Here is a 12,437-nt window from a genome sequence, read left to right on the forward strand (position 1 = left end):
ATGCTTTTGAAGCAATACCAGTAAGATAAACAGGAGCCAAACCACACAATTGTAAGATTTGTGCTCCTAAACAAAAAAATAGTAATGGTGGTGTTGATGGCAAGAGCCCAGCCATGTCGCCAGGTGATCTGTGCTTTTCAAGACAGACTCCCCCCCATCCTCCAAGGCTTGGCCACATAATCGGAGGAGTTGTATTTTTGATGCGTGTTCCCTTGCATTAATCTGACAGTGGTGCCGCCCTGCGAAAGACAGATGCTCCCTTGCTCAGCACATAAGTCAAGCAAGAGAAGCTTCCACCTTAAGCATTCATCCTGGTGCACGGAGATTGAATTTCTGCTCTGGGGCTTTTTCATCCCTGCTTCTGTCAGCCCCACTATGTATACTATACCAAGAGCATATGAAGGTTAAAGCTATTTTATTATATTGGCTATAGGAACAGAATCTTGCAAGTCTGATTGTGCTCCCCCCCACCCCCCCAATACTCCTGTGAACTAAGGAGGTGTCTCTCTGAGCAGTTCCTTCCTCCCATCAGATTGTTTTGGGCTTCAGTCATGCTTCTTGCCCCGTAGCTCTGGGAAGGGATCTGGCTTATTGCCATCAAGGCCATCTTCTTTCCTCTCCACAGCCTCCCTCTCGCCCACGGCTGCACAGACTCACCCCAGTGATGCTCCCTTCTCGGCCGCTCATGGACTGTAGGACAGCCTTGTCTAGCCCCAGCTTGAGGCTGGCTTTGTCAAACATCTCACGCTCGTAGGAATTCCGAGTGATGAGGCGGTAGACTTTCACTGCTTTACTCTGTCCGATGCGGTGGCAACGAGCTTGTGCCTGGAGAACGCAGGGGAGCAAAAGGAGGCATGAAGCCTACAAGCATCCTTCTGGCCCAGGAGAGAGACCACGGCTGGTTCTTATTCTTTGTGGGGAAAGAGGTTTTTTTTATCAACCCCCCTGCATCATTGCAGAGGCCATGGCCACCATTTAGGTAAGCGGGAGGCCCCCGATGCACAGAATAGTCCCTCAATGTCATCCTACTACTGGGAAGAAGTCTGCCCCAAACTGGAAACCGCTGGTAGTACTACTACACGCATCTCTTAATGGCATGACACACGCCCAATTTGTTTTGGGAATCTGACAGAAAGAGAACGAATGCAAGGAATAGGGGAGGAGATCTGTCGGTCCCATTTATATTCTGCTTGCCACCCCTACCATGGTGATATGTATGTCACTACTGTTCTTTGATGCTCACAGTCCCATAAAGTAGGCAGGACAAAAAGGACACTTAAAATCATGCACTAATCTTAACAGAACGGATGTTTCAAGCCTCACGTTGCTGGCCACCAGAGTCTGATTCTCGGTCAGCCCCAGAGACCCCAGCAGTACCTGCAAATCGTTTTGGGGATTCCAGTCGGAGTCGAAAATTATGCAGGTATCAGCAGCTGTGAGGTTGATCCCCAGACCTCCTGCCCGGGTGCAGAGAAGGAACACAAAGCGATCCGAATCAGGCTTGCTAAAGCGGTCGATGGCGGCCTGCCGCAGATTCCCACGCACCCGCCCGTCAATACGCTCATAGAGATACCTGCACAGGAAACATACAGTACTCTGTAAAATGGGCTGTGACACCTGTGTCAACATCTGAACCCATTCCTCTCCGCTGCACAAACTGGCCTCCAGTTTGAGTGAAAAAAAAGGAAAAAGCTGGCTACGACAAATTCTGAATTAACACTGTGACAGTGGATCAGATCGAGAAATTGCACAGCGCTGACTTCATCTGTTGAAGTGTTTCCACCTCCAGGTGAACACACCAAATCCTTCCACGGCTGCGACATTTCGGTAGCTTTTTAAGAAGTTGCCATTTTAAAGATACCATAACATTCTGGGTTGTAGAGGATGTAACGTTAAGGTTTTTAGCTAGGAGGATTATGCTGATCGTGAAAAGCAGGCCATGAATGTTAGAAAGGAATGAATGCATCAATGAAATAGGGCTGTGGAGTAGTTTGGTTTGGGGGTCCTCTCTGCACAAGCTCTCACCTCTTTTGGATGAGGTAGTCTTCTAGGATGTCAAGGCAACGGACCATTTGGGAAAAGATCAGCACCTTGTGTCCTCCGGCTTTCAGTTTAGGAAGCAGTTTATCAATCAGCACCAATTTCCCAGAGGAACGCACCATGGCCTGCAGGGGAAAGTCATGGGGCACGTGGTGATGGCAGGAGTCCCGAAACTCAGTCAAGATCTTCTCCTCTGCACCTAGTTTGGGGGAGAAAAAAATCCCAGATAAAGAAATTATCCAAGATTCAGTGGACCAACCTTGGGAAATTAGAACATACCAAGCCATTGCAAATGGCATTTTGATCAACCAGTGTCCCTCACCCACTGTTTCTACTGACCCTAATCTAAGCAGCATACTCTCTGTGCCTATGAAAAGATCCCCAGAGGTTTTTAAGCTCCAAGCTAATAATTCGGGTGAGCTTATTTTGCAAGGAGCAACTTCCCCTGGATCCTTCCTTCCAAAACTCCATTCTAGGCAGCTCAATCTTCCATTCTCCATATCCCCAAAAGCCCTCTCTCTCGAGCCTTTCCTCCCACTTGCTCACACTTACCATTGATGAGGTAGGGATGGTTGCAACACTTGCGCAGCTCCATCATAGTGTTGAGAAGGTTGGGCATGTTGCTGTGCCCCGCTCCCTTAGAGAGGAAGTTGAAATTCTTCTCTAGGATGGCCCGGTAATACTTCTTCTGGATGTTGGTCAGCTCCACCTCAATGATAGTTTCCTGCTTGGGGGCCAAATTCTTCTCAACATCCTCCTTCAGCCGCCGCAGCATCATGGGCTTCAAGATTGCCTGCAGTTTCTGCACCTGGATGGCAGGAGAGAGCAGTGGTTACAGCCCTTGCCATCTTGAGGAGGACCAAGCTAAGATCAAACCAGTTGCTCAGGAGCCTTGTCTTCTTAGACAGATAGACTGAGAAAGACAACATCTTTTGAAGATGGTTTACCCAGTTTTCATGCACATTGCAGAAGTTTGAGAATGCTAGGTACTGGGGAAAATAAGCCAGACAGCCAGACAGGAAGCTAGAAGTAGCAGAAATGGGAGGCTCAGATAAGAGGAAAGAGTGCCAGCATCTTAACAGCTCTTTTTTTACCTGCTCCTCAGTTTTGAGGTCCCCAAAGTCCTTGAGGAATTCCGATTCAGAGGGGAACTGGGAGGGTTCAAGGAAATGCAGGAGGCTGAACAGTTCCTCTACTGTGTTCTGGAGAGGGGTGCCTGTCAATAACACTTTGTGCTCCTAAAAGGGAGAAAGATGGGAGAGACATCAAGACATGATGGCACCACAGTATACGGATTTCAGAGCAGGAGGAGTAACCAAGGCAGGGGTGGGACATTCTTTTGGGCCAAAGGATACCATTTTTAATGGAGAAGGGAGATGTGCACTCAATGTCTCAATAACACTAGAAAAGAGGCAAGACATTTTTTGCGGGGGGAGGGGGGAGTCTTACTGAAGTGTGCTGAGTCTATTTTGACCCCCCTTTTTTAAAAAAGCAAAAACTGCCATTGAATTTTGGCAGCTCTGGAGGTACAAAAATGGGACTAGGTGCCCAACCCTGAAGTTGGTCTAAATGTTGGGGGTGCTCCTAAACGCACATCTCTAAAGTAGCAAATTCAAAAACATATCTGTAAACACCCTTTTCCCCTCCAAAGTCTCCCTCTCTCTCCAGCTTTATGGTCTGGGAACTTGTTTTCAAAAGCAGACATGAATGCTCTGGCCCCTACCAGGTCCATATGCTTGAGGCTGTCCAACAGCTTGCAGTTGCGGTTCTTAAGGCGGTGAGCTTCATCAATGATAACACAACGCCACTCAATCTCCCTCAGCTCGGGGCAGTCCGACAAGATCATCTCAAAGGTTGTGATCAGGGCGTCAAACTTGTACGCACCTGGGATCAGGCGACCCTGTTGGGGGCAAAAGCAAACAATAAATAAGACTCCTGGTGATGTCATTGGCAGAGCAGTTTTCTTGGCAACAATTTGGAAGATGTTTGCCACTGTCATCTTCTGGGATGTCTGTACGACTTCCCAGTCCAGCCTACAATCCTGGGTGGTTCTGGCAGTCTTCCCCCAAAGTATTAACCACACCTGATCCTGCTTAGCTTCAAAACCCAGGCAAGATCATCTAAGTACTGTCTCCTGCTGAGATGGAAGAAGATCCATCTGCAGGGTATGAGCATTCAGCAAAATCTCCCTTCTAACCATAATGGCTTTGCTGCCTCCTAGAGGAAATATGGAACTTCCTTAAGCATTTGGATTTACCTTGCTGAAAATCAGGTGGCGTCAACTGAATTTCCATAGAAATAATGTTGGGAAGAACAAACAATACAGCATATTTGCATGTGCCCTTTTTTCATCATTACATTGCAGTCTCCCCCCACCACCTCAACAACAGCCTCGCCGCACTCCCTGAGGGCCCAACAGTCTCCCCTACCCGAGAATCCTTGCAGTACATCTCGTACTGTTGAATCATCTGGCGGGATGCCAAGCTGCCGTGGTACACAATCGTGTTCATCTCGGTCCAGGTGTTGAATTCCCGCTCCCAGTTGGTGATGGTGGACAGAGGGGCAATGACCAGGAAGGGGCCCCGGATTCCCACGTTATAAACTTCCTCCAAGAAGGCGATGGATTGGATGGTTTTACCCAACCCCATTTCATCTGCCAGAATACAATTTTGCCTGCAGGGGGTGAACCAAAGGGTAAACTGGAGAAATGACTGGAAGTGGGCAGAAATGTTTGCATCAACTCCTTATAACCCCCGTCAATGCAAAATGGAATGACTTGGGCTGCACCCCTGAAATATATTAAGCAGGGAGCAATCCTCACTGAATACTATGGAGCTTATTTCCAAACACACATTTTAAATCAGGCCTATCATAGTTGCTGACCATGCCCCCTGAAGCTTGTGGGGTTCATAATACAAAACATCTGAAAGTATTAGATTGCTTTCCTCATTGGCAGAGAATTGCATTGTTCTGTATTTATCAGAACATGAAACAGAGACTCTGAAGACAATTCTCCACCCCAAATAATTTCTTCTTCTAGCCTCCACCTCAAATAACTTCTCTTCTTCTAGCCCTCAAGGGTGAGAAAATGTGGAAGTTGTAGTGATGTCTGCCAAAATCTCAAAGCTCATTCTCAGCTACAGGGAGAGTAGCCCTAAGCAGAGGCTAGAAATGACCAAACTTTTTAAACATTCTCAACAGAGTCAATTGTTAAGCACAATTTTTACAGCCTTCCTGCACAATGTATTTTTTAAAACCTTCCCACTGGCCAATTTTTTTATAGGTTAGATGGTGCTGCTCAGCATGGATAATCACCCAACCTACTTTTGTAGAAGTTGAGTGGAGATCAAGGGGCTTTTTTAGAGCCCCAATTTGTGCCCTATAGTGGAACTGTCAGAACAGAGTAGAAACAAACATCCAATTTTGTTTCACACGCAGGACAAAACTCTAGAATAAGGGGTACTTTGTTCTGAGCTTGAAACCAGCCATTTCAAGCTTGGGAGATAGATAGATAGATAGATAGACAGACAGACAGACAGACAGACAGACAAATAGATAGACAGACAGACAGACAAATAGATAGACAGACAAATAGATAGATAGACAGACAAATAGATAGATAGACAGACAGATAGATAGATAGACAGACAGACAAATAGATAGATAGATAAATAGATAGACAAATAGATAGACAGACAGACAGACAAATAGACAGACAGACAGACAAATAGATAGATAGACAAATAGATAGATAGATAGATAGATAGATAGATAGATAGATAGATAGATAGATAGATAGATAATTTCCATCTCTCCTTCTCTTACAGGGCTACTACTAAGGATTCTCTGTCATTGGTTTTGGAAAAACACCACGCAAAATAACGGGACCTGGGGTGGGTACAGATCCCAGCCTTCCCAACCGATGACTGTGAGCACGTAATTCTCTGATTTTCCACTGAGAACAAAATTCCCTGGCCAATACGTTTCTCTCTAGTGGGCTTTTCTCCCCACAGCCTCACCTATTGTACCAGTTGAAGAGTAACCAGTTTACACCCTCCAGCTGATATTCCCGCAGCTGATTGCCGTTCTTGTATTCATGCGAAAGCTCCAGCTTCTTCCAGGAACCTGCCTGGGGTCGAGCCTGAGAATAAGTGTTAACAATTAGGCACGGATATGTAATGGAGAGGGAAGAGTTTCGTTGAACTCCCTGAATGCCACTTGAAGGGTATTTCTGATTCTGTTGCTAAGATTACCTTCCTTTCATTTTGTTCAGTGATTTTGCGGACTAGCCTCTTTTAAAAAGGAATCCAGCTCCTGCATTTTTCTTCTCCTGCTTTTCATATTGTCTCACACCAGAGACTGGACATATCAATGCTATCTGTTCTTTTGATGTTACCGTATGAAACAAAGGAGTTCTACCTTTGACAAACCATGTAGGGAGTGTTTCATCATGATATGTGATGTCTGCCAGGGTTCTGTTCCCCTTAAATCTTTTACTGTACGATCAGTTGAAGCAACTGATATTTCTTGTGGCTCATCACGTGTCTTAAATATCCCATTTTAATTTCTTTGCCACAATTTACCTATTTTGATCCGTTCTTGGGAGGATCATCTTGTTTTGTACAAGCTTACACATGATATGTTAAGTAATCTTCTATGGATCCACATTTCAAAGGCTTCTATTCACTTGACTGTCACTCAGGTCATTGTCCAGGTTTCTATTCCATACTAAAGAACCAGCAAGGCCTAACAATATATAGCAACTAATTTCCTATCTTAAATACCAAAACCAAAGAAGCGTAATTCCTTTTCGATAAGCTAGTCTCTCCAATTCAGCGTTATATCCATGCTAGGTTCCCATCTATCAGGCCAAAGCCAACACAGATATTTGTACTGTTGAACCTCCTCCCACACTTGTTTTCCTGTTAGCACAGTATTTGAAACAGGGATTTTATTTTTACTTATCATCACTGATGTTATTTTCTTCCACTTTATATTTAGCTCACGGGACGCACTCGATCGATATGAATAATTAAGTAAAATTTGTAACCTTGCTTGCTATTTGCCTATAGAAGAGTATCATCTGCCTTGTGTTAAGATATTTATGATTACTCCACTAACGTTCAGTTGTATGGCCAGGTTTAAAAATGGAAATCAAAAACATCAACTAATTAAAGAAGAGCCTGGAGGGAGTACTGCTAATAATAATAAAAGCTACCAATTATTAATTCTGCAATGGACTTCCTGAAGTGCTTTGTTAATGTCTGTTAGAAAATATATATTCTGGTTTGCCAGTAACAAAATTTGTTACTTTTTTTCCCCCTGTCTTGCAATAATGAGAAGGTGCCAGGGATCCGTTAAGATTTTTTTTCAGTACCAAGAAGGGTTAGAAATCCACCTGCACATGTGAAGGAGCAGGTGTCCAGACACAGACATGGTTCCAGAATACTTCCACCACAAAACTAGAAGGTAAATTGGCCCAGCAGGTAAGGACAGCATTTTTGAGGGCAGGGAATAGGGCAGTGTTTCTCAGCGATTTGGCAACTTTAAGACAGGCGGACTTCAACTCCCAGAATCCCCCAGCCAGCATGGCTGGCTGGGGGATTCTGGGAGTTGAAGTCCGCCCATCTCAAAGTCGCCAATATCGCTGAGAAACACCGGAGTAGGGTAAGCTGCCACTCACCACCCGTTTGAGCTCAGGGTGCCTTGACTGGATGTGCTTGAACTCCCGGACCTTCCCCTCGTCCACGTCCTCTTTCAGCTCCCACGTGCTGTCTTCGTAAGGGAGCGAACACCACTTCACCAGGTAATAGATCACCGGCTGCACAACGTTGGAGAGAGAGAAAGAGAGACGCAAGCCCAGCTTAAAGTCAAGTATTCTTTTCATGTGTTCAAATGGCTTTTCTCTCAAACTTCCATAAAATGGCAGGCGGAGTAGCTCACAGAGAGTCCTGTCTTTAAGACAATAAAACCACAAGATCAAAGCAAATTAAATACAGCGAAAACACTGACAGCATCAGTGATGAACAGGAAAAGCCGCTTTTCTTCAGCAAAACCAGAATGGAGCAAGCTGGTGCCATCTGTAGGTGCTGGACCACAATCCCTATCATCCTAGGAGAGCGTGCTTGAGTCTTGTGGACGAGGGATGATTGGAGCTATAACCCAATACAACTTGAAAACGATGGATGGGGGAAGACTTTACAGCAGCGACAGTACTGGCAATTACTCGAAGACCTGTCTGAATAGGAAAGTCATCAACACCCGCCAAAATTAAAAGAAGAGACAGGTCCTGACAGATCGCCCACCTATGGCTTTTGAGAATTCTAGTGGCACGAACATGAAAAGGCCCTATCTCTCATGCTCATACCTTCATCAGCGGCGGGATACACAGAGGAACCTCTACAACTCATCAGAAAACTCAGGTTGGATGATAAAGAAGACTGCTCTTAAGCTACGCAATTGGACAGTATATACAAGGCATTTAACTTGGATGTAAGTGTTCTGGAGTTACAAACAAGCAATGAAGAGGCCACGTTTGCTGATGCACCAAAGTGTTCAAGGTTGGTAAAAATCAAAAGGAATTGGGAGGAGTTCCAAAAGGAATTCTCTGCAATGGGTGAAAATGCTACAAAATGGTATCAATAATAATTCATTAAATGTATATGCCGCCCGGCTCCCAGTGACTCTAGCAAGTGCTGTCCAATGTAACAAGTATAAAACAATTCACGTTGGCAAAAAAATTTCCATACTTTACTTAAACATTAATGGGAGCGGAGCTGTCACTGACTGATCAGGGAAGGGATCTTGACGTCTTAGTGGTCCGCTTGAGAGAAGCTCAAGTACACGATGGCTGTAAAAATGCAAATTCCATGCTTGGAAGGACAAGGAAGGGAACCAAAAATAGAACTGCTGATATCGTAACACCCTTACGGAAGTCAACATGGGACTATCCAACCTGGGAGTATTGTGTATGGTCCTGCCCCTGCCCCTTAAGAAGGATATGATGATAAAGCCAGAACGGGTGAAAGAAGGCAATCAAATGATCAGGGGGCTGGAACACTACAGCAGTTGGGACTCCCTTATTTGAATGAAGGTGAAGCAGAGATAGGACAGAGGTCTATAGAATCATGCCCAGCAGATAGCAGACAGTGATGTTTTTCTCCTATCTCACCATGTTAGAACTCAAAGTCATCCACTGAAATGAGATGCAGAGATTCAGGACAGAGAGAAGGAAATACCATTTTACAAAGTGGGGTTCACTACCAGCAGTTGTGTCAACAGCAGCCAAGGTGGAAGCTTTTAAAAGAGGACTGGATAATGAAGGATCAGGCTACCAATGGCTACCTATATTAGCTGGCTGTTTGTTACCTCTCGAATCTTAGGGAGCAGGCCTTCAATTGTGATTGCCAGGAACTGACCGTGGAAGGGGACTCTTGGCCTCAGGTTCAGGCTTATAAACTTTCCAAATGCATCCAGCTGACCACTGAGGGACTCAGAATGGCAGAGTAGAAAAGCCACCAGCCAGGTCTAGCACGGTTCTTTTGATGTTCTTAGATAGCTACTGCTTTCTTACAATGGCAGCCAGTATTTGTATGTTCTATTACAACAAATTAATCGGAAAAATACCAACACACCTCCCCATTGTCCTTGTCAATGCTGTGCGATTCGTCCAGGATGCGGTCAACTTCCACGTAGTCTGGGTTGAAAGGCTCCTCATCCTAAAGAGACAGGACATGGTAAGGCAATATCTACTTCTGCAGGAGAATCAGCATCTGGGATTAAACAAGCCACTGGCCTGCTGAACTCCTCAGCTTCCAGTCTGCTTAAGTTTCTATTGTCATGGGTACCTCATGAAAGAAGTGCCTCATCTGAGCCATTTTGGTCTTAAACCGTTTGAGCTTCTGGTGGATTCTCTTATCCTTCTCCAGCTGAGCAATGGTGGCCCATTCACAGTGCAAGTAAGAACTTGGGGAAGAATTGGAACAGAAAGTTGGGGAGAAAAGAAGAGAAAAGGGTATTATAAATGATTGGCATCCAGAAGAAAGTATTGGATTGGTAGAAGGATGATAAGCTTTCAGTGTGGTTCAAACTAAAACAGTGCAAAAGAGAGGGGTCAGGCTCCAGAACTTTGTTCTTTTCTAAAACTGGGCCAATCCAAGCATTCCACTAGTGTTTTGTGCACTTACTGTGGGGCAGGGGTGAAGGTGCTGGACTAGAGCCAGGAAGACCCAAGTTCTAGTCCACCTGAGCCTCAGAAATTTCCTGGCTAACTTTCGGCCAATCCGTTTCCCTCGAATGGAGCGTTATGAACACTGCTTTGAGCTCCTTAGAAATCATAGGATATAAATCTAAAGGACAATGAAATATATTTCCAGAAGTTTATTGTCTGGAACAGAAAATGCTTCATGATGTTTCAGACTTAATCCAACCTCAGAAAGGCCTGTCTGTGGTGGGGGTGGGGGAAGTGTTGAAGGGGAGGGAACAGAACATTCCAGAATGAGCATTCCTCTTTGCCCATTACAGAACACTATTTGTCCCCTTCTTCATCCACCCACCAGCCTTTAAATCAAATTTGGCAAAGGAGTGCTCAGAGTCCACCAACATGAAAAGGAAAATTTGTTTTTTAAAAGTGGAAATAATCAAACTTGTAAAATTTGACTGCATTATAAGAAGTCTTGTGAGAAAAAGGTGTTGACTCCTGCCTTAAACCCACTTGCTATTTCTTGAGAAATGAACCTGGATTTCATCTCCAAATACCAAGAATGACTACCTCCCCAGTACAACATAGCTGTAATCAGAATGGTCCTACAGTATTTATGTCCCCATTTGCTCCCTAAAATGTAAAGGGGCATAAATGATTCCACGCCCCTTTTTACTCTCAAAACAATTCTGCAACAACAAAAAAATCAACATGGAGATAGTACGTATCCTATGGGCAATCCCCACAGTGTTTCATTCTTTTCTTTTTACTGCTTTTCTAAGCGTAAGCCCCCCAGAATCATTCTGGAATCCAGTGGCTTCTAAATCTAATAAACAAACAAATACAGATTTGAACCCATATCTATCTATTCCCACTGCCATGGGGGTGTTAATTGTTCCAGTTTTAAAGGTAAGTATTTCCTACAGCTAGCCTGGGATGGGAAGTAAACATGCAGACTGAGAGCTACGTTTCACGGCTTCTGTTAGACAGCCTAGTTGTGGCTATGTTTGAAAGCTGTGGTGTACTTACTAGTTTTTATATTTCACAAAGAATTCTTCTGCTTCTGTGAACTGCCCACTGGGTAGCTGCCAATGGGGGAAAGAAAAGAGAATCAGAGAACTGAAGGTAGAGGGGGGTATTACAGGTAGAGAAGAAAAGAACATGATTCACATGCAGTCTTGAGCCTTCTTTGCATCCGGGTTCACAACCACTGTCAAACTCAGGTTGAAAAACACAGAATTTCTGCCGCAGATTACGTGGCCCATTGCACAGAATGACCTTCAGCTGGAAGCCGCACCTCCTCCCTGTTACTGGACTTCCATTCTAAATGGCTGCCTTCCGAAGCACCAATTTGCAAAAAGTTGGCTATCTGTCCTTCTCTCTGTCCATCCATCTACCAGATCTGATCTAGACCATCCATCCATCCATCCATCCATCCATCCATCCATCCATCCATCTATCCATCCATCCATCTTACAACATTAGGATAAGTACACTGAGAATACAATTCTGCAGCTGCACCTTGAAGGCATGCTATGAAATACCTGAGCAAAACAAGCAAAAGGGACTTTATGTGGCTTGGACACCCACCATCTGGAAAAGCAAGTCCTTACAATAAAGCAGGGCAGGGGCAGCTGGAAAGCCACAAGTCACTCAGCCTTGGCAGCAGATCAAATGTTCTCACCTCCTTCTTCACTACCCGCATGGACAGGACTTTGTCTACTATAGCAGCATCCTCTTCACTTGGGTTTTCCTTTTGGCAGAATAGGTGGGAAAGAAAAAAGGGACAGTTAGAGAGAGGTCGTACTAAATGAACTCAGGGGGCCACCCAGTCTGGCATTTGATCCTGATGTGTCTGCGTAATGTTATGCGAGAAAGACCTTGAGAGACGGGTGAAGAGATGCTGCCTGGGGAACGGTCAGATAAGAGAGGGCATGGCCCACAGCTGCATAATGGGAGGAGAAAGAGGCTCAGAAGGGACCTTCCCTAACTTCTCAGACTGTAAAGGAGGCGGGAGGTTTATACTTTCAGACTTGCAAGATTGGTGTCAGCCTTCCCAGGTGGACCAGACAGGAAACATGACCAGATGAGCTAATTCTACTTTAGTGTAAGGCTACATTAACAGAATCTTGCAAGTCTGATACAATTCTCCTGCCATCTCCTTTACAGGCTCAGAAGTTAGGAAGGGTCCCTTCTG

General features: G+C 44.9%; 1 protein-coding gene across 2 annotated transcripts in view; it reads right to left on the minus strand.

Moving 5' to 3' along the window:
• Positions 1 to 12,437, minus strand: part of CHD8 (chromodomain helicase DNA binding protein 8) — a 56,857-nt gene that overhangs the window by 19,570 nt on the left and 24,850 nt on the right. For both annotated transcript variants that reach the window (XM_063301522.1, XM_063301521.1), the window contains exons 7-19: positions 11,925 to 11,993; positions 11,270 to 11,325; positions 9,888 to 10,005; positions 9,675 to 9,758; positions 7,724 to 7,861; positions 6,060 to 6,181; positions 4,470 to 4,713; positions 3,764 to 3,940; positions 3,135 to 3,278; positions 2,593 to 2,848; positions 2,026 to 2,239; positions 1,378 to 1,573; positions 658 to 825 (exon numbers count right to left, since the gene is read on the minus strand). In XM_063301522.1, the coding sequence (XP_063157592.1) occupies positions 658 to 825; positions 1,378 to 1,573; positions 2,026 to 2,239; positions 2,593 to 2,848; positions 3,135 to 3,278; positions 3,764 to 3,940; positions 4,470 to 4,713; positions 6,060 to 6,181; positions 7,724 to 7,861; positions 9,675 to 9,758; positions 9,888 to 10,005; positions 11,270 to 11,325; positions 11,925 to 11,993 (1,986 nt within the window). The remainder of the gene's footprint in view (positions 1 to 657; positions 826 to 1,377; positions 1,574 to 2,025; positions 2,240 to 2,592; positions 2,849 to 3,134; positions 3,279 to 3,763; positions 3,941 to 4,469; positions 4,714 to 6,059; positions 6,182 to 7,723; positions 7,862 to 9,674; positions 9,759 to 9,887; positions 10,006 to 11,269; positions 11,326 to 11,924; positions 11,994 to 12,437) is intronic.

Source organism: Candoia aspera, chromosome 4 (assembly GCF_035149785.1).
Source record: "Candoia aspera isolate rCanAsp1 chromosome 4, rCanAsp1.hap2, whole genome shotgun sequence".
NCBI classification, from domain to species: Eukaryota; Metazoa; Chordata; class Lepidosauria; order Squamata; family Boidae; genus Candoia; species Candoia aspera.